General features: G+C 38.8%; 1 protein-coding gene and 1 non-coding gene across 3 annotated transcripts in view; one reads left to right on the plus strand and one right to left on the minus strand.

Moving 5' to 3' along the window:
• Nucleotides 1-1,685: 1,685 nt before the first annotated feature.
• LOC133530568 (polyamine-transporting ATPase 13A3) overlaps nucleotides 1,686-21,138 on the minus strand; it is a 56,304-nt gene continuing 36,851 nt past the window's right edge. For both annotated transcript variants that reach the window (XM_061868523.1, XM_061868522.1), the window contains 16 exons: nucleotides 20,462-20,565; nucleotides 19,411-19,573; nucleotides 18,841-19,045; nucleotides 17,943-18,129; nucleotides 14,720-14,855; nucleotides 13,400-13,565; nucleotides 12,400-12,600; nucleotides 10,886-11,086; nucleotides 9,821-9,946; nucleotides 9,540-9,693; nucleotides 9,209-9,330; nucleotides 8,345-8,462; nucleotides 6,506-6,639; nucleotides 5,838-5,984; nucleotides 4,572-4,698; nucleotides 1,686-3,228 (listed from right to left, as the gene is read on the minus strand). In XM_061868523.1, coding sequence (XP_061724507.1) covers nucleotides 2,270-3,228; nucleotides 4,572-4,698; nucleotides 5,838-5,984; nucleotides 6,506-6,639; nucleotides 8,345-8,462; nucleotides 9,209-9,330; nucleotides 9,540-9,693; nucleotides 9,821-9,946; nucleotides 10,886-11,086; nucleotides 12,400-12,600; nucleotides 13,400-13,565; nucleotides 14,720-14,855; nucleotides 17,943-18,129; nucleotides 18,841-19,045; nucleotides 19,411-19,573; nucleotides 20,462-20,565 — 3,250 coding nt within the window. In that variant the 3' untranslated portion in view covers nucleotides 1,686-2,269. The remainder of the gene's footprint in view (nucleotides 3,229-4,571; nucleotides 4,699-5,837; nucleotides 5,985-6,505; nucleotides 6,640-8,344; nucleotides 8,463-9,208; nucleotides 9,331-9,539; nucleotides 9,694-9,820; nucleotides 9,947-10,885; nucleotides 11,087-12,399; nucleotides 12,601-13,399; nucleotides 13,566-14,719; nucleotides 14,856-17,942; nucleotides 18,130-18,840; nucleotides 19,046-19,410; nucleotides 19,574-20,461; nucleotides 20,566-21,138) is intronic.
• On the plus strand, nucleotides 7,777-7,847 carry Trnag-gcc (transfer RNA glycine (anticodon GCC)). Its single transcript has one exon. It is a non-coding gene; the product is annotated as a tRNA-Gly (tRNA).

The raw sequence follows: 21,138 nt of genomic DNA on the forward strand, positions 1-21,138 counted from the left end.
TTTGTGATTGTAAGATAGTTTAGTATGTTTATTCTGGTTTAATACTTTTAATCCATTTGATTTTAGAAAAGATCCAAGAGAAGTCGACATCGAAAATATGGCTCCCAATATTATAATGCTTCTTTCTAGAGAACGTATGATTATTACGATATCACAAACTAGATGTAATGAAAGTATACAATCAGTTTAAACGGTCCTACTTAACTAATCTTAGAAAATAAAATTTAATTTTAGATAATGACATACGGCACTTGTGCGCATACGTTCATATCGAAGTATTAATTTCATACTAACATTCATAACATCACTCGTTCTAAAATCACAAAACAATCGAGCCTGTATAAATACAATTCAAAAATATGTCAAAAGTAAGTATAGTTAATTATTTATTCGAAAAGTGGACTAAATGATGACACAAATGTGTGTAATATTAATATTATTTGTGCGTACGACCATTCTTCCGCCGATAATAAAGATTTAAGAAAATTCTCAGAAGTCATAAGATTCGCAACACAATTCGATTATTACAATTAGATAGTTATTTACCTTTGGGTATTTTTATGACATGTTTTTACCTTTAGTTAGTTTTATTTCACATTTTACTCGTTCCGTTTACAGTGTTCTGTGAATATCAAAATGTTTAAAAAAAACGCAGAAAAAGACACGAAATAAATTAAGGACCGCTAAATATGAAGAATGTTTTATCAGATAAAAAGTCCCGGTGCGATACATTCCTAGGAAGTGAGACCTCTTCAAAGTGACGCCAAAAAATTATTGTTATTATCCATATTTTGGAGGCACAACGTTTTATAATGCATCTTTAACCCTTTGACCACTACAGACGCTGTGGACGTCACGGACACACAGTCGTCAGCTTCGCCAATGCAATAGGGACTTACGCGGGAGTCCGTAAAGTTCAATCTCGATTAAAAAATCACGATCGCCTGGCGTCCGGGGCACGGTTAGCGGGGGGGGGGGGGGGGGGGGGGGCTTCGCCGTCTGGCGTTCAAGGGGTTTAAATAACTTCGTCATTGGAAAGTCAGAACAGGATTGGAGATTAGATAGAAGTATTACTCTAACATTTGGTAAGCACCAACGATATATTCGGAATGTTTTCACATTTTCACTTACATATAATTTTCTTAAAATCACTAAATAAACTCATAAGGCACTTATATTTGTGTATGTCTGGTTATCACATTGTTCTTAAACTTAAAACTATGTTAAATTAAAATAATGTTAATTGTAAGTAAAATTTCATAGAAAAATCCGTAACAACTATTAAAAATACTGTAACATATAGAATGTTAAGATTATGCAAAAATGCATGAAAATACAGCAGTTGAATACAAATGTCATAACTTCATAAGAAATTTCATAAGCAAACTATTGGTAATAATAAATTCATTCTGAATTGTTATTATTAAATATAAATAAAACATACAAAATTCTGTAAACAAACTATAAAACAATATATAGTAACAATTTATAGTTTGTTTACAGAATTTTGTATGTTTTTTTATTTATTTTTTATCTTGATAATTACGAATATTTTGCATCATAAAAAATAATAATAAACGTTTATTCACGTTTAATGCCTTACAGCTATTTACAATATTCTTCTGGTAAACCACAGAGTGGTTTGTTGGCAGACAGAGTGGTTTCAATAAAATAATATTCCATAATAAGCAATAAAATAATATTTTACTATTTTTTATAGTAAACAATACAAAACTTAATACTTAAAAGTACTTAATCCGTCGGTGAAGAGGTAATAATATGTCAAAATAATGGAAGATGATTCTTATAATAATACCAAATGGTAAATTCGTTCTAAGGCTAAAATTCTGCCACGCTTGGCATGTATATTATTTGATATTTGAACTTCTCAGTACCAACTGCAACACACGTAACTAACCATCAGTGACCCTTCTATCATTGTAATAAGGTGTACAAAAGGTCAATTAACTGTTCGATGGTGGTATTTTATCTTTAACAATCAACTAGACCAGCAAATATTGGTAACTGTATAGAGGTTGCGACGACAGTCGTTATACGGTAATCGATTAATATCGATCTAAAACCATCGAGTTGTGAATACACAAAGCAAACGCCACGTCAATGTAAACGTAATAAAAACGACAAATATCTTCTTGCGCGCGCGGCGAAAAATAAATAATATCAGTTTCAATTCTTTGTTTCTATGTTTTGGCTAAGCAATCAAAGAAATATGTTTGTACGAATGGTTACATCTTGTATTAGTTTAACTTCATTTACCCGAGTTCCCCTCTCTCACAAATTTTACCTCACTATCACATTCCAAATAATCCAAATCTGTCAATTCCCTTTTAATCATAAGATGCGGAGTTTTTCTAACCCGTCTCTCTTTCAAACATTTCGGTACCATCTCTTTTCTTTCCATAAGATACTGCACTATCACTCTTTCGAAAAACACCGCTATCACAAAATGGAACGCGGCTATAGCTAAAACTATATAACTCAGTAAGATATCCTTCGGCATTTTTAGCTGTAAAAATTCTGCCAGGAATTTTGCCGGCGCGACCGTTATATAAATTGATAAAGCGGTCATTATAACCACACTGATCATTAGATGTTTATTAGTGACGACAGATCTTCTATAAGGCGCGCCGTGTGAAAATACTATCGGCATAACTATATATTGAAACATAGATACTGTAAAAATGGCATAATTTTCCCAACACTCATTAGCCTCGTCACCTTCGTATAAATGTCTCTCGTACCACGGGAAGAACGTTAAAGCGAAATAACTTAAATACTGCGCTACACCAATCAAAATCATCTGGCCGATTAAAGATACTAAAGGTACTAATCCGAGCAGAGACGTTAAAGGTGGTATTTTACAAAGTTTCCCTCTATACGCCTCAGTCATGCCGAAAAAGAACGCGAAATTAACAATCATAGCGACATCTATATATAAGAATTGGAAGTCGGTCAAATTGGAGTCGAAGTAATAAAGGAACGCGACGGAGAAGAATTCGGTCAAGGAGTAAGCCACCATGAAGTTGAAGACGCCGAAGCTGGTGGTGAGCGCGGCGCGGCCCTCGCGCAGCACGCGGGCCACGCACACGATGTCGGGGTCGGCGGAGGTGAAGGGCGCGGCCACGCCGGCCTCCAGCTCGGACAGCGACACGCCCGTGTGCGCGGCGCGCAGCGCGCCGCAGTCGTTGGCGCCGTCGCCGCACATGCCTCGAGCACAAACACGGAATCGTAAGGGCGTGCGGTCGGATTGCTTAGCTATGATAGTTGCCGTACATTACTTTTTCTACTCGACTGTAATGGTTGAATTAAGATTTCGTATATCAAACTATAATTGCGTACTTTCCATGTATGTACTCCCGACTCAACTATAATACTCATTTCGATACGCTGTGGTCAACTATAAAAAAAATACCAATCACGTGCCGCCGCGCTCCCATAGAAAAGACTAAACGGGGGACGAGCGGGCGGGGGCTTCGCGCGTTTAGTCTTTTGTACTACATTGTTGTCTACCAATACTCATATACTTACCAATTTTCATTAATTTATTTAGGTTTTTTAGTAAAAAAGTATTATTTTAGATGACTGGTAGAAAAAGTATTGTATACAATAGTCATACAATCAAGTTTATCAATCTCATACCTTACTAAGGCAACTCAGCAAGCTTCGTTGCCTAAACACGATACTCAACTGAAAAGCTGTCTATTATATAACGTGTGTATAAAATACTATTTCGACTAGTATTAAAATAAAATGTAAGCACTAACTGCCAACAAAACTAATTATATAGTTAAGGCTAAACTTAGTTAAGATAATCTCCAAATATAGAGATTGTAACTGAGTTCGGACTGTATCTCAACAACACTGAAATAAACAGATTAAAAAATATATATTTTTTAATACTACGTCGGTGGCAAACAAGCATACGGCCCGCCTGATGGTAAGCAGTATCCGTAGCCCTATGTACGCCTGCAACTCCAGAGGAGTTACATGCGCATTGCCGACCCTAACCCCCTCCCATCCCTCGTTGAGCATATATGGACAGGCAATGTTCAGTGTCAGGTGTCAATTGTCAGCAGCGTGGTGAAACAGGCGCCAGATGTCGACATAGCTGTCCATTGTTGTTGTTATATCATTTTTTTACATTCTTTATTTATTTATTTGAAATTAAACTTGAACAGACTGCAAAGTTGTTATTTACTCAATTAACAAAAATTCAAACGTTCGAATTCTTAAGGAGTTCAAAGAGAAACCAAAAACAGGTAAGTGATCTTACCAGGGCAATTGAAACTATGGGACAAATACAACTACACTAAAAATACTAGTGAGTCTAGAGCTACTGCCACGTATGCACACTTTCACCAGTCATAAAAAAGAGTTCCCCACGATATAAGCGATTCTAGCTTACTTCTTTTATTTTAGCGTAGTTACATTTGGCCCATAGTTGCAATTGCCCTGGCTGAAATGGCTGGCTGATATTTATTAGCAAGTATATTTTAAGCCGGTCCCGAAGATCACAAAGTGTAAGTTGAAGCCATCCTACGCATACTCACCAACATAGTAGCCCAGAGCCTGGTACTCGGTGACCAGCTGCTGCTTCTGGTCGGACGTCATACGCGCGAACACGGCGCCGCGCTCGATCACTCGCGCCACCTGCTGCGGATAGTGCTCTCGTAGTACCTGTACAGAAAGGCAAGTCTAGATTTAAGATTATAGCACTTTGTCAGCAGAAGAAGGCGCGAAATTCAAATTTTCTACGAGCAACAACCTTTCGCGCCTACATTTTTTAAATTTGCTGTCTTTTTCTACTGACGGAAATAGCTTGCCAAACTATAGTTATTACCAAAGATAATTGAGTATAGAGACGTATTGTCAAAGTAAATTTTGAAGTCAACTAAATTTACTGCCATCTTTCGAAACTATTGGAATGACATATGGGTATTTGACCAACACAACCTTTCACTAATTTGTGTTAAATATCAAACGATGTCGCCATCTACATGAGTATAGGTCAAAGGTAGGTATATTACCATCTATTCGAGCATACATTTTTCTTGATTTTTCTTTTTTCGAAATCTCGGAAAAAAATTTTTACCCTCCCATAGAAAATGGACCAGCTAAATTGTATGAAACAGCCAGTTTGTATTTCACGTTTTCGGGGTTGGTCCCATAGTAAAAGTTGCTCAGTACAAGCCCAAAACCTCCCTGGCAACGGGAATGCACACATTTTTTGGCCACCTTGTATATAAGATAATAAAGTCTAAGAAAAAAAACGTGCCTTGAAAAATCAAAAAAAATGCATTAACGCAGCTGCTCCGGGCTGGGACTAATGCTGCTCGGGCTGCTCTAGTTGCGGTTCGTACACGGCATTTATTTCAGTCTATATATTATATCGCTCCATCTTGCCCGCAGGCCGGGATGTAATACAATCCGTGGAAAAATATCGACAGAGCCACACACTGCACACACTGCAGCCAGGATAAGGTTTTGCTTACACGAATTTATCCAACGTGTAGCCCTCTGGTAAAAGTCTGGAGATCCCTGCTGTTAAGTGTAACGAACTAACATCACAAGTCATCATCTCACCTTCCACGTGTCAGTCATGACGACCTTATAGTTAGGATCTTCAGCGGGAGCTTCAGAATTTGTCAGGGCACTTCGGGAAGATCCTTGGCCGCTGTCCACGGAACGCTAAGATCTAGTTAGCGCAGTGCGTCTATCCATAGGGGCCTGAGATAAAGAATTCGAGAGAGCCTAAGGCTGGCCCGAGTCTTAAGTTAAAGTTAAATTACGAAAAAATGAAGCATCATAAGGTTCACCTTCCACGTGTCTCCAGTCATGACGACCTTGTAGTTGGGGTCTTCAGCGGGGGCCTCCGAGTCTGTCAGGGCACTGCGGGAGGACCCTCGGCCGCTGTCCACGGAACGCCAGGATCGTGTCAACGCGGTGCGTCTTCCTACTGGCGCCTGAGGAATAAAAGATAATTATATTTCAAAGTTTCTAAATACATTTAACTGATCCCATTAGTAATTTTGTAGAAGATGAATTCCGCATTTTAAGTTTTTTTATTGATTCTCTATTATCAAGGCGTTAGGTGTGTGTATTTGTGACCACTTCGGCCGCTCTGATATATTTGATGGCGACTGTACAGTCACGTCTGAAAATATCGATACGAAAAATATGCCAAAAATTTGTATACACTACCTTAATATATGGGTAATAAAGTCGTGTATACATACTTTTGACACATTTTTCGTATCGATATTTTCAGACGGGACCGTAGCACGTTGATAGGTAATTCTAGTAAAAGCTCCTTCGAAGCAATAAACACATAGCAGTTCAAGAAAGGGGTACAAATCTTTCTTGAACCAGCTCACAAGGATCTACCACAGCCTCTAGAGGAGTTTCGATGCAACAAAGTTTGTTTCAAGTAGATGAAAAGTACCAAAAATGAAATGTTTGCCAAAAACTTATTTAGAATGCTCACCCCGTGGCGGAAGCTCTCGCAGCAGACCACGGGCACAAGCCCGCTGCTCTCCACGCACAGCTGCACCACGCGCTCGCCCGGAGCTAAGATGCCGCACTCCTTGGCCACGCTCACCGCCGTGTGGATGTTGTCCCCTGGGAATTTTATCACTATTAGAGTGGTTTAATAATATAGACATGTTTTTAAAATTTCATCTTTTTGGGTTTTTTCACATTGATTAGGCAATGGGCATGACCCTGGATTGGACATGTCCTCAAGAAGCCTGACACCCACCTATCCAAAGTGGCCCTGACCTGGAAGATGCCCGGAAAACGGAAATTGGTCGCCCTAAAACTACTTGGCGCTGTTCCGTGAAGCAAGAGTTGGGTGTATTGGGGATGGGGTGGGAGGAGGTTACCCAAGCTGCGCAAGACCGAAGTCAGTAGAAGAAAATGATTCGAGCCCTACACTCCAGCACCCGTAACAGAATGAAAAGAAGAAAGAAAACATTCACATTTTCACAGATATATCCGTTTCAATTTGTCACGTGTTAGTATGAACATGTTTTTAATTTCTGATGACTCTTTTCTTGCCTCAGGATCGGAGGGAATCCAAAAGCCGTGGGGGCTGGGTGCCTAAATTTAGAACGCTCGGTTGAAGCGTCCGGAGACCAGAGGGCTGGCAGCTACTTGGGCCGTCGGCTAAGCCTGGCCATTCAAAAAGGAAACGCTGCCAGCCTGCTGGGCACCATCACCTACGAAGGAGACCTGGGAAGCATTTTTCATTTGTAAATATATTTTACGTTTAATAGTTTTTAGTTGTATATAATGCCTGTTTACCCAAAATAGTCAAGATCTGGGAGAAACCTAACCACTTTGTTTTTTTCTTAGACCAACTCTGTTAACCCCTTATTGCATATAAAAAAATATATATGTTTAAATTTGAACTTTAATAGTTGTCATTTGAGTTGAATATGATATCAGCCATACGTATATGTATGCGGTAATGGTGCGGTAATAAAAAACTACACTCCTTAATTCTCGGAGCTACACTAGCTTCAGTTTAGAAAATGATAACATAAAATAAATACACTGCACCCCAAAAATTTAAATAGGCATTCTTGTTATATCACATTAATATCTAGCGCAAAAACCTCGAACGTTCTCGTGAAAGTTCAAGGCCAAACTATAAATAAAGTTAAAATTAAACAGTAGTTGCGTAAGTGTATTATTCTATCATCCGTTCACCTCGCTGACGTCAACTGATAGCTAACTTTGGACTCTAGTGTATAAGCATCGGTGGTTCAGTGGTAGAATGCTCGCCTGCCACGCGGGCGGCCCGGGTTCGATTCCCGGCCGATGCATGTTTTTTTGGTTTTTACATATTTTTTTAGAATCTGAAATTTTGCCAGTACAACGAATTAATTATATTTGCCATACATATATTATATAACATTATAAATATAATTTCTGATAAGTTTTCTTGGAACACAATTTTAATTGTGAAAGAAAATAAGAAGTTTTTAGGTAGAAAAGTACGACATTGTCGATAGTTAAGTATACTTGGCGCGGCGAATAATGATCCCTATGACAGTTCCTGATATTAGCTTTTGGATATACGTAATTTGCAGAATTTAATTTAAAGAATAATTGAAAAAATAGTTTTTTACCGTATTTTTATTAGCTTCTAATTCTATTTCTAATCTAATTGTTATATTTCTAAATAAAATATGTGTTAAAGTACCAAAAAAAGTCCAAAAACATTTGACATTCAAAAATGAACTGTCACAGGAATAGGATATCTATTGACAAACAACACTTTGAGACCTTTTGCCAACAAAGTTCACCAAAAACTAGTTACCAGTAATCATGACGACCAGTATGTTGGCCTCCTTGAGCTCTCGGATGACGGGGGTGGTGGCCGGCTTCAAGCGGTTCTCCATTATCACCAGCCCGAGAAATTCCAGCTCGCATTCTACCTGTGTATGAAACATACGCGATTTATTCCTCGAATACAAGCATCGTCTGGGACAGATGAATAGATATAATATACCAAATAACCTTCGCAGTCTACCCAATGAACCTAATTTCATAACTAATAATTATGAATATGGCAATTGGATCTGGTCCTCCTACATACCAAAAGCTCTAAATAGCTTTTCCATCGATGTGATTGAGAGCATAAATAATAAACCTAGTAATATTAAAGCTATTGTTAAAAGACACTGATATAAAAATATTTAATTGTAACTAAATAACATAAACAGGGGTTGCATTCCATGAATATCCTTGCCTTGTCCATATAATCCTAAAAATATATGATTAGTTTTAAGTTAGATAAATATACAATTGATTGTGTTTACATAACAATTAACCGTTTTTTTTCTTAATATGTAGCAATAAAATGTTAGAAATAAAGGATTAAGGGTCCGAATAAGAATTTATCCGTAATAGAACCTTCTATTCTGGGAGTAAGTTAAAATGTTAGTATTTCGGTACAATGGAAAAAAAAAAACCATAACATATCTTTCCACTTACATAAATAGACTACTGAAATTCATAACCCATGATTTTAGCTTTCGCGTAGCGGAGCACAAATATAAAATAACAAATTAGCGTAATAATTATTATTTTTCCTTCAACTTTCATAAATTGTAGACATTTTTCATTTCTCTTAGGTCTGACTTCACCAACCACAAGGCTACGTTCTAGACTGATAACTAACCTCATCTCTCGTCATCTTCTGCAGCTCCCTATGAGTCTTCTCGAGCATTCTTGTGCCTACTGCGATCACGCGGTACCCTTTTTCCGCGTAGAAGTGGAGAATCTCGTCTAAGTCTTCGGGTACTAAAACCAAAACACAGAGTTATTTGAAGTTATCGTCTTCAACAATAATTAAATAAATAATTGTTCTGTTCAGTATCAGTATAGCTGCAGAAAAAAAAGCACTTTTAAACATCAAACAGTTGAATCACTCTGATATTGACCTGAAATTTGTCTGTAGGCGATCAAATATGTCTGCAGCAAACTAGGTACGTTTGTTACTTGGCTTATACCTGTTTCACTCTTGGAAAGCGTCCGGATCATCTCGGGCGCGCCCTTGCAGTACACCCTGAGGACATCTTCGCCCAATATTCTGGCCACTACAGAAGCACGTTGGAGGGACGACACGAATTGGTGTTGCTGCACTATTCCCACTTCTAGAGGCAGCTGAGAAAGGATAAAATCACTGTTTAATACAGAAATAATCTTTATAATGTACAAGTAAATATTTGAGCACAATTTCATACAGATTAAACTAAGCAAAGCTTGTACTATGGGTAAATAATAAACTTACATGCACATCGTCAACATTGATATTAGCAGTCCTACTCGGTCGTACGATGGTTGGTGTCAGAAGCTCGTAGTTGGTAGTTTCGGGCACTGCGGGCTCTTCTAGCGTCCAACCGGTTGATTCGAACATCTGTAACACGATCAAAACTAGTTTCATAACAAATGTGTGTGTGTGTGTGTGTGTAAGCGGAAACATGTATTTGTAAATACAAAGTTGATTTTTATTGTTTTTGCAACATATACAAAATCAACAAAGGAAACGGCGGGGAGATATAAAATTGAAGAAATTTGAACTTATTTTACTTAATTTGAATTACATAAGGTTCAAGCTACATAGACTTCAGAGGATCTGGTGAACGCAGTAAGTTTATTCATTTTTTGCCGATAGCTGAAGCTCGGACCGAGATTTTAGGGCCTTAAAGCCAGGAAATTAGTAAGGAATAAAAGATATACCGCGCCGCGCGGAACTTGTGACGGAAGATTTGGCGATTGTATGGCTTTTAACGTTTTACCTCAGTAACTGTGAAAGTATACTTCTAATTAAAATTTTGCTCGTAAAATCTCGGCTATATCACTATTTATACTTAAATTATACTGATATAGCATGCAGGGTAACGATATACAATTGGAAATAAATGAATTAAAATTAGACATGTTTTCGTTGTTTTTCTTCTGTCGAGCCAACTTTAACATTGTACGGTTTTGCTTACGGTCTGCCCTCGCAGATATAGTCTTTCAGAACTTTCAGAGTGAATTTTTTCATTGCACTTGCTCGTGACTAAAAAGTGTAAAAATTCAATATAATAACTGCAATTTTTCCTTAGCCCATTCTTAAAACTGTATAATACCTTAAGGTGCAGTGGGATTCTGGCTAGCTCTCTGTTGAGTAAAGTGCAGCTGTGGGAGATCGCCATGTCTAGCTTGAGATCGTGCAGGTCGTCCAGTTGTCGTGAGTCCCTTCAATATCTTGCAAATTTTTGTCCGTCGTTGAGCGCGTGTGGCAGCCGACAGGTTCTTGTACCGCCGGCGGAACGCGCCACGTAGGTACCTATTTGAAGTCAGTCTGTACCTTAAGGTCCAGCGGGTCTCCGGCTAGCTCCCCGTTGAGTAAGGTGAGGCTGTGGCAGGCCGCCATGCCGAGCTTGAGGTCGTGCAGGTCGTTCAGTTGTCGCGGGTCACGTAGGGGTCGCGATAGACGTGGAGGGGTGCCGGCGGCGCTGACGGGGATGGCGCCCCACATGTCGAGGCCGTCTTCGGTTAGGGTGCCTGTCTGCAATAAAATCATTTAGTTAAGTTTGTCGTTTAATACAATAACGGGGTTATTTCTCGCGGGATCGAAATAGACTTCAAGAAACAAAATAGATGAGAAATGGAAATAACACTATTTAAAGGTTAATTAAATTCTTACATAATTCCGTATTAACGCATGTGGAATTAAACATTTTATTCGTAAAATTTTTGGACAAAAAAACCTTAAAAAGGAAAAACATTTTAAGCAATTTTGTCACATATTCGTTACATACACGACTGTCACGCAACCTAGCGTCCGCGTCTAATCCGTTTGAGCTATAACAACACAATGTATAGTGTGGTTGTCCCTCTTTCATGGGTCTACAAAAAAGTCCGCGATGTGGAATGGCTATATTTAAAGGATAACTTACTATACCCATTCTTAACTTCTAGAAAAAGATCACATAGTATGTGGCATTTGCAAAGCTATTTACGCAGAGACAGTATTAATAATTATTAAATTAAATACGCTAGTTATATATTTCAGGAGTAATCATAAGTTAAAGTTTCATTTCGAGCCATATAACTTGACGAAATGTTAAAGACGCTATCCGCAGTTAGTTCTAATTTTTACCACCTTATGCGCTGGGATCGCTTTACTTAGCACTTCGCACGTAGCCAATAGAATATCGACAGTTTCATCTTCGGGTATAGCTTTTCTATAAGTTTATTATTGTAAGTTCTAAGCAATGAGAAGCTAATGTACAAAAAATCTAATAAAAACTATAGTTATTTTTAAGGCATTTGTAGAAAACGTCGTGGAAGATACATGTTTTTTTGAAGTGAAAACTTCTTCACCGGCGCTGTGCACTTTCTATGATGGGGATAAAATGTTAAACTCGCGACAGGTCACGTGACCGACAGATTCTTCAGATTGAAAATTCGTAAGACGGACACGGAACCTGATCGAAAAACTGTTACAATGTCATTGAAGCCAGTAGACCGCCGGCGCGACTTGAATATTAACGTTGTGCATTTTTAGTGTTAAATAATTGTAATAGTTCTGAAGTGTAAAATTTTTAATGTAATAAAAACTGTCATGTTTGTGTACGATAGCGCAATACATGAATATTGTATTTTACTTTTATACTGATAATCAAAGCAATTCGTGCAAAATTATTCCCTAACCATTCCAAAATATTGATATTTTGGAATGGTTAGGGAATAATTTTGCAAATGCACAACGTTAATATTCAAGTTTTCACTTCTGCCGGCACTCCCGGAGTGCAACCCGTTGTTTTTTTTTTCTTAATAGGAGGTAATAAGTCAGGGTGCAGAGGTGGTTCGACGTACCTTATCGAAGCATATGCAGTCCAGCGAGCCGCTCACATTGACTGCTCTGGTGTTGAGGCAGGCCACACGCGCCCGCTTGAGCCTCGACACGGCGTACAGGCGGCCTACTGTCATGGCTGCCGGTAGAGCCGGCGGCACCACTATGGTTATTATGTCGAGAGCCTTTATGGCTATGTCGCCGGGAGTTAGGTGACGATAAGCCTGAAAATAATATAACAAAGTTCAGTTTTGATCGGCTTTCAGACTTACAAATAGGCAGATTTTATCTTGGTTATTATTAGTTTGTCTTCTACAAATAATAAAATGTGAATATAAGCTAAACATCCAAAAAGCGAAAAAATACGTTTACAAAGCAATAAAATTTCTCAGCTCAAAAACCCAAAACTCACACATTTATTCAACAAATAGGTCAAAAGATGCGTTTTTATACATCGACATTTAGACCCTCAGCACACGGTGCGTAAGCGTAAAAGACGCGTAAGCGTAACGTAATACGCGCGTAGAACGAGAGCCCTACGAGCCCATACAAGTTCAAATAAGTCCGCACACGAAGCGTTATCGTAGCGCAGCGTATGAGATTTCTCTCGTCATGGCGACGGGCGTATCGTAATACAGGCATAAGAAACAAAACTTCTGACATAATCAAACAATAAGAATTCTTCATCTGACGAGAAAGTAAGATCGTCGATACATCGGCCGAAGACATCTGACGCCAGTGACGCCATGATTTCACTTATAACACGATTACGCTTACGCGACCCTTGGTGCCCTGAACTCTACGCGTCTCGTACTCGTAACGCTTTTACGATACGCTGACACGACGCCTACGCTTACGCTCCATGTGCTGAGGGTCTAAGGCACCTGACGGAGAAGCAAGCAACTCTGTCTCCCTTATGAATAAAAGAGATATGTATTTATACGTCTAGCACGTCTTGCCGCGACACCATAATATCAGTCGCACTTGTCAGACATCATAAACTCATTTAAATAACCAACTGACCTTGAGAGCCACAGTATATGCAAGCCCCAATAAAGCGATGACGGCCAATATTATAATAAACTTGTAAGAATCCCGGTCAAACTTGAAGTCGGCGGGAGTGGGGTAGAGGATACTGCGGACTAGCTGGCCTTTACTCGTATTGTATCCGGTGCGAAGGACCAATGCTCTGAAAATAAAAATAATTAAGAGTGAAAAAGACAGTATAAAATTCGTTTGTCGAATTTGACACTTGAAGTAGATGCCGCTAGTCGTCATCGCATATTACGCTGTAAGCTACCAAAAATTACACGGCACCGTAACGCCGTATAGCGGTATTTTAGTTCAGCTGTCAGATTCTAGAGCACAATTTATCCTAGATTTTGGGTAGGTGCAGTTTAAAGACTAATCTAAAGAGAATTTTAAATAGAGATGGATTGTCAAAGTAAACTTTGTAGCCACAGTAAATTTACTGCCATCTTTCGACACATGAATAGTTTTTATTAGCGCCATAACCTTTGGCCTATGCTCTAGTAGATGGCGCCACTTTTTGATATTTAACAAATTTAACACATATCAGTGAAAGAATAAGGATCAAAGTCAAATGGCGTTCTAAAAGTTTCAATCGTGTGTCGAAAGATGGCAGTAAATTTACTGTGGCTACAAAGTTTACTTCGACAATCCACGTCTATTTCAAATTCTCTTTGACTAAGCGAAGAGTTGTGCCACTAGAATTCTTAGGTGGATTTAAATAAAAGACACATTTCAATCACAAATTTTATAACGGGTGGACAATTAATGTATACTTATAAAGTAATTTCAGATTCTAAATAAACAAAAAACACACTATGGGCCAGTTGCATCAATCAGAATTACCGTACTGATCAACGTCACTCAGCAAGTCAGCAGTGAACTATGAACTGACCAAATCTTTAGTCAACTTTTTGCTTATTCTTAGAACGTTTTTTATTGCACAACCAAGGTAGAACCCGAGATTTTTGACAACCACACACATATGAAAGTTTTACGGTTACAGACGGTTTGGTGCAATCGACCCCATATGTATTAGCAAAGATACATTGATTAAGTAAGAAGTAAGATGATTTCTAAAATCTAAGACAATTTCATGCATTGAATTTGACAGGTAAACGAGGTGGCGCTGTACATCTCCATACATTTTGCGGTAACTCTGATTCTCAAAAGTTGACGTTTGACGATTCAGTGATCACAAAACATGGCGCAGTACAGCGCCATCTGTTTTGGATATCAAACTAAGGGGCATGATTTTTTTCTTAGACTACCTCTCTATTACAATCAATTCTCTTTGGTATTAGGTATGCTTACCTAACAGGCTCATTGTTGTAGTATCTCGTTTGAATGACTCTCGTTCCGCAGAATAGTACACTCGAAGCATGCTCCTTAAAGTTGAACGGCTTGTCGACGCGAAGTAAAGCAGTTTTCGTCACGGGTACAGACTCGCCTAAAAAAAAGAGAGAATGTCATCTTGCTTTGTGTGGTAGGGCATAGGACAGTGGATGTCATTCCAGATCTAGAGCAGAGCCCAACTGGGGAAGTACCTCCACCTTACAAAAAACCGCAGCCATATAACACTAGACTCTACTCACAGTCTTGTGTTCCTGCCGGTGAGTAAGGTTACCAGAACTCAACGAGGGTGCGGTGTTAGGGTCGGCAACGCGCATGTAACTTCTCTGTAGTCGCAGGCGTATATAGGCTATGGAGACTGCTTACCATCAGGCGAGCCGTATACTTGTTTGCCACCGACGTAGTATAAAAAAATACAAGCACTTTGGTTAGAACAGGTAGTTTTGTAAGATTAGAAAGGATTGTAGAAATCTTTCCTCGGTATACGCAAGCATAGGCTTTCGCTAACTTTTTTTTCTCCAATATGCTCGGAAATGTTCACCTTATTGTAGCAAAAATAGTACGGGAAGTTCTTTGTTAAAGGTCAAACTCAAAGGGTCTAGCAGGCTAAGCGAACAAGAAGTGCCCCCAACGACGGATTTTGTCGATATTTCTGGTAGTGTACTGTTAGGACCTAAGGACCCTCCATGCTTAACATCAGACCTCGATTCTCTTTTGTTTGCGAGTTATTCAGGATAACGTAAAATAATTAGGGTATCATTGAAAGTGTCATATTTTATAAACGATTCAAGTTACGTGAACCAAACAAAATTATATTTGATAACAATAAAAAAAACTACAAAATGCATATTTTTTACCAGCATCCTGTCCTTAAACTTCATTGCAAAAATAAAAATATTTTTTTCCATCCAATTTTTTTTTTACTTTTTGCGGAGGTACACCTCCAAAAAAAATATGCATGAGTAGCCACTAATTCCCACTACATACACATATAAAAATATTTGCACAAATGTTCGTGCTTCATGTAAAAAAAAAAAAGCGGCCAAGTGCGAGTCGGACTCGCCCATGAAGGGTTCCGTACCATTTATGACGTATTAAAAAAACTACTTACTAGATCTGGTTCAAACCAATTTTCGTTGGAAGTTTGCATGGTAATGTATATCATATATTTTTTTTTAGATTTTTCATTCCGTTATTTTAGAAGTTACAGGGGGGGGGACACACTTTTTTTCACTTTGGAAGTGTCTCTCGCGCAAACTATTCAGTTTAGAAAAAAATGATATTAGAAACCTAAATATCATTTTTGAAGACCTATCCTTAGATACCCCACACGTATGGGTTTGATGAACAAATTTTTTTTTTTAAATTTTTATGACGTTTTAAAATAAAACTACTTACTAGATCTCGTTCGAACCAATTTTCGGTGGAAGTTTGCATGGCAATGTATATCATATATTTTTTTTAGATTTTTCATTTTGTTATTTTAGAAGTTACGGGGGGGGGGGGGGACACACTTTTTACCACTTTGGAAGTGTCTCTCGCGCAAACTATTCAGTTTAGAAAAATATGATATTAGAAACCTCAATATCATTTTTAAAGACCTATCCATAGATACCCCACACGTATGGGTTTGATGAAAAAAGATTTTTTTGAGTTTCAGTTCTAAGTATGGGGAACCCCCAAAATTTATTGTTTTTTTTCTATTTTTGTGTAAACATCATAATGCGGTTCATAGAATACATCTACTTACCAAGTTTGAACAGTATAGCTTTTATAGTTTCGGAAAAAAGTGGCTGTGACAGAATCGGACAGACAGACGGACATGACGAATCTATAAGGGTTCCGTTTTTTGCCATTTGGCTACGGAACCCTAAAAACGATTCTCCAATAAGTAGTCACTGGCATTATATGTACAGATAGAAGTACATCAACGATGACGTGTCAGCTTTGATAACATCTGACACATAATATTATCTGCATTTGTTTTTTGCATTTTGTAGTGGAAAATGGAAAACATTAAGTGCAAGTCTTGTAAAAAAACATTAAAAAATATCCGTGGGAAACAAAAATGCATAGAAACAGAGCAAGAGGCTGATTTATATAGCAAATGCACTAATATGTTAATTTGCATAAATGATTTATTGTGTGGTAAGTGTCGGCTTTTAGTGTATAAACATAAAGCAGTAGCATCAACTTCTGCGAGTACATGCACAACAATTGGCGATGCTGGCTCTGCGTCTGCAACCTACTGCTTTATGTTTATACACTAAAAGTCGACACTTACCACATATTAAATCATTTATGAAAATTAACATATTACTGCATTTGCTATATAAATCAGCCTCTTGCTCTGTTTCTATGCATTTTTGTTTCCCACCGATATTTTTTAATGTTTTTTTACAAGACTTGCATTTAATGTTTTCCATTTTTCACTACAAAATGCAAAAAACAAATGCAGATAATATTATGTGTCAGATGTTATCAAAGCTGACACGTCATCGTTGATGTACTTCTATCTGTACATATAATGCCAGTGACTACTTATTGGAGAATCGTTTTTTTTTGACATGAAGCACTAATATTTGTGCAAATATTTTTATATGTGTATGTAGTGGGAATTAGTGGCTACTCATGCATATTTTTTTTGGAGGTGTACCTCCGAGAAAAGTAAAAAAAAAATTGGAAGGAAAAAAATATTTTTATTTTTTGCAATGAAGTTTAAGGACAGGATGCTGGTAAAAAATATGCATTTTGTAGTTTTTTTTTATTGTTATCAAATATAATTTTGTTTGGTTCACGTAACTTGAATCGTTTATAAAATATGACACTTTCAATGATACCCTAATTATTTCACGTTATCTTGAATAACTCGCAAACAAAAGAGAATCGAGGTCTGATGTTAAGCATGGAGGGTCCTTAGGTCCTAACAGTACACTACCAGAAATATCGACAAAATCCGTCGTTGGGGGCACTTCTTGTTCGCTTAGCCTGCTAGACCCTTTAAAAAAACAAACGATTATTGTCGTGTTTGTTGGCATATATAGTGCTGGTTGATGCTTAAATTATGATTATTTTACCTGATTTCCTCGCATGTTTGGAGAAAAGCATTATATATGCCTCGGCAGGAACAGCAATTCGTGGATAAAACATGTCTGTATATTATGTATGTACGAGTAGTATTCACCTGTGAGCATGCTCTCGTTGACGATAGCGGAGCCGGCCAAGAGCACGCAGTCGCTCAGCATGACGCAGCCGCGCGCGGGCAGCGCGAGCACGTCGCCGGGCGCCGCGGCCCTCGAGTCCACCTCGCGCCCGTCCAGCAACTGCACGGATGCGTGCGCTTCCACTGTGGCGCGGAGGCTCTCTTGGTTCTGGAAGTGATAGAGAAAAGTAAACATTCAAAACCGGCCAAGTGCGAGTCGGACTCGAGCACGAAGGGTACGTACCATTGTCTTTAAAAACGGCGAAAAAATCGCGTTTGTTATATGGGAGCCACCTGCAATATTTATGTTATTCTGTTTTTTAGTATGTGTTGTTATAGCGGCAACAGAAATACATCATCTGCGAAAATTTCGACTAACTATCACGGGTCATGAGATACAGCCTGGTGACAGACGGACGGACAGCGGAGTCTTAGTAATAGGGTCCCGTTTTACCCTTTAGATAAGAACCCTAAAAACCGATTCTAGAAAGTTGTGGGTTAAAGTTAATTTTGTAAGCCCAACTTCTTCAATTTTTTTCGTTCGATTTCAAAACAAATTATATTTAACTATATTTCCTTCATAATTTATTTCAAATAAGCAAGTGGTCCCTTCTATAATTCACGCCCGATCCATTACACGTTATAGGATCAGCCATTTTGTGGCCTAAACAGGAAATTAGTTTCCTGTTACATTTCGAGCCAATAAATAGGGGGTTCCTGTGATATCTGCACTCCCTGTGATGAATACCAGCCAGCATACGCGCGAAGCAATTTTTTTGAGGAAATTGCTTCGCGCGTATGCTCGCTCTGTTTGGACCCACCTAATAATTAAAACACGTAGAAAAATAAGCCTCTACCTTCTTTAACCTTAAAAAATTACCTTTTTAGTCTGTATAACAGAGGTAGCTACGCCAAACGTAGACATGAGCACCACAGCCCCGCAGTAATAATAGTAGGGCTCGGCCAGCCACACGGCTATTGTGAATACTTGGAACACGTAGAAAGGGTTGATGACTTCTAGGAGAATGAGCGTCATGATGCTTTGCACTGGGACTTTGATCTCATTTAACCCGTAAATGTTTAACCTGTAACAAAAACAATTCAGTGAAAAAATGAGATATTGCAATTTAGAGAGGCGAATGGCAGTGGCAAGTCTTTCTTTCCCTTTTTAGCTGTATATTTTTATTTTATTTTTATCTAATGCCAATGAAGAAACTGTTTAAAAGCAGAATTTAAGTTCCTGTGCTCAAGGACTCTCGGACAGAGGGTCTCTTTCAGACCAAGGACCTGTGAAATTTTGCCCGGTTTAACATTCTATACAGACCGCCCGTGGTGGAAGAGTTGGCATTGTACCTTACAAAGGGACGTGTAAACGCAGGAAAAGATGTAACGCTAAGATAGATACGTGAGATGCAGTTATGTAAATTGTAGAGTAGATGAAAATACTCACATCCGAGCTCTCTTCTCGGCTCCCGGTGTCACAGCCCCCATGGCGTGTAGCTGCGCGCATGTGGCACCACTCTCAACTCCGGCCAGAAGAGCCCATTGCGCTCGCGAACCGTCCCACACAAGAAATTGTTTCTTATGCTTGAAGTAGCGGTAGCTGTCCACGTCTGAACATAGATGCAAAACTGTACTAACTGTAATTAAGGCCAGCTGCTCAAAGCGTTCATCAAAGCGATATCTTAGTTCAAAGGCGTAGCCAGCCAGTTAACTAGGGCGGGAAGGGGGGGGATTTGAGCTCCAAGTTGGGGGCAGCTGCCCACCCCCCCTCCCCCCGTGCCTACGTCCTTTTTTTAGTTCCTTCTTGATTATTATTTATCAATGCACAGGCAGCTTATAGCTGATACGTGCACATCAATGTCCTGCACTTGTGTTTTGTCCATTTATAAAATGTTTGTCGAGTCTGTTTTGAAAAGAATTCACTGAGGGTGCACTGATTACGGATTCGGGCAAACTGTTCCATACTTTCACTACGCGGTTAGACAGGAAGTGTCGTCTTGGGTTGCTACTACTCTGCGTCCGTGCCAGCTTCTTTGCTTGTATGAAAAGTTTGACAGTTCTCTATGGGATGGGATAGACCTTTGATGCTATTCACCCACAATGCATGGGCGTAGGCAGGTACAGGCAGAGGGAGGGCGGCCGCCCCCTCCCCCCAGGAGCTCAAATTTTTCATATAATGTATGCCCCTCTGCGGCGTCTGCCCCGTCTCCTAGGCCTCCGGTGATATATCAACTTGAACCAGTTCACATCACACACCTATAATAATGCTATAATACACAACAGAAACATTGTATACAAGAGAAAGTTTTGTGGCAATCTCGCAATGCCAATCAAGTGAAACAAATCACTACATCGCGCGTGTGTTGTGTAGGTATTACATTTTTGATATGACTAATTACGAAAAGCACTTGCAGGACTTTCAAACAATTCACATTACTCAGTATTTTGTACGTCTAAAACCTATCAAGCAACAGCACAATACATATAAGTTTACTTACTAAGTGTGGTGCCATCATCTAAGTGAAGCGGCGTATATAGATCCCCAACTTTGTGCGGTATCTTCTCGCCGGCCTCATCGGCGAAACCCTCGTTCAGCAGTCCGCTGGTAAAAGTGCAGAATACCTGCTTTAATATTATCGCTATGCAACGACATCAAACAATAAAAAAAACTTAAGGTTGACTGGTAGAGAATCCCTTATGGCAATTCCGCCTTTTGTTTTGTAAGGTTATTATTTGTACAGTAGGCGCAACTTTGTCAAATCTAGTCGTCGTGAAGGACAATATATAAAGGTTAAATTAAATAAAATTATGTGCTTATCACCGCGACAAAGACATGAATGCATTCGACATTTTCTGGAATCGCGAGATATGATTCATCGCTTGCAATATCTTATCGATATACTCGACCAAAATACGCCCGCAACACGTAAAACGTGTGTTACACGGTAGTAAACGGTGAAAAGCAATTTTTATACTGTTTACCTACCGTGAGTCAGACATCGGGTAGAATTTGCAGTTGCTATGGTTGTTGCGATATGCGTGTTAAGTTACTCATTACTCACAAAATGGATAAGTTGGAGCAAAATAAGAAATAATGTGTAGGGACTATTTCTGTATCATATCATTATTTGATGATTAACTTGTTATATCGTTTCTCCACAAGATTAAAACAAAA

This window comes from Cydia pomonella, chromosome 23 (genome assembly GCF_033807575.1).
Source record: "Cydia pomonella isolate Wapato2018A chromosome 23, ilCydPomo1, whole genome shotgun sequence".
NCBI lineage: Eukaryota > Metazoa > Arthropoda > Insecta > Lepidoptera > Tortricidae > Cydia > Cydia pomonella.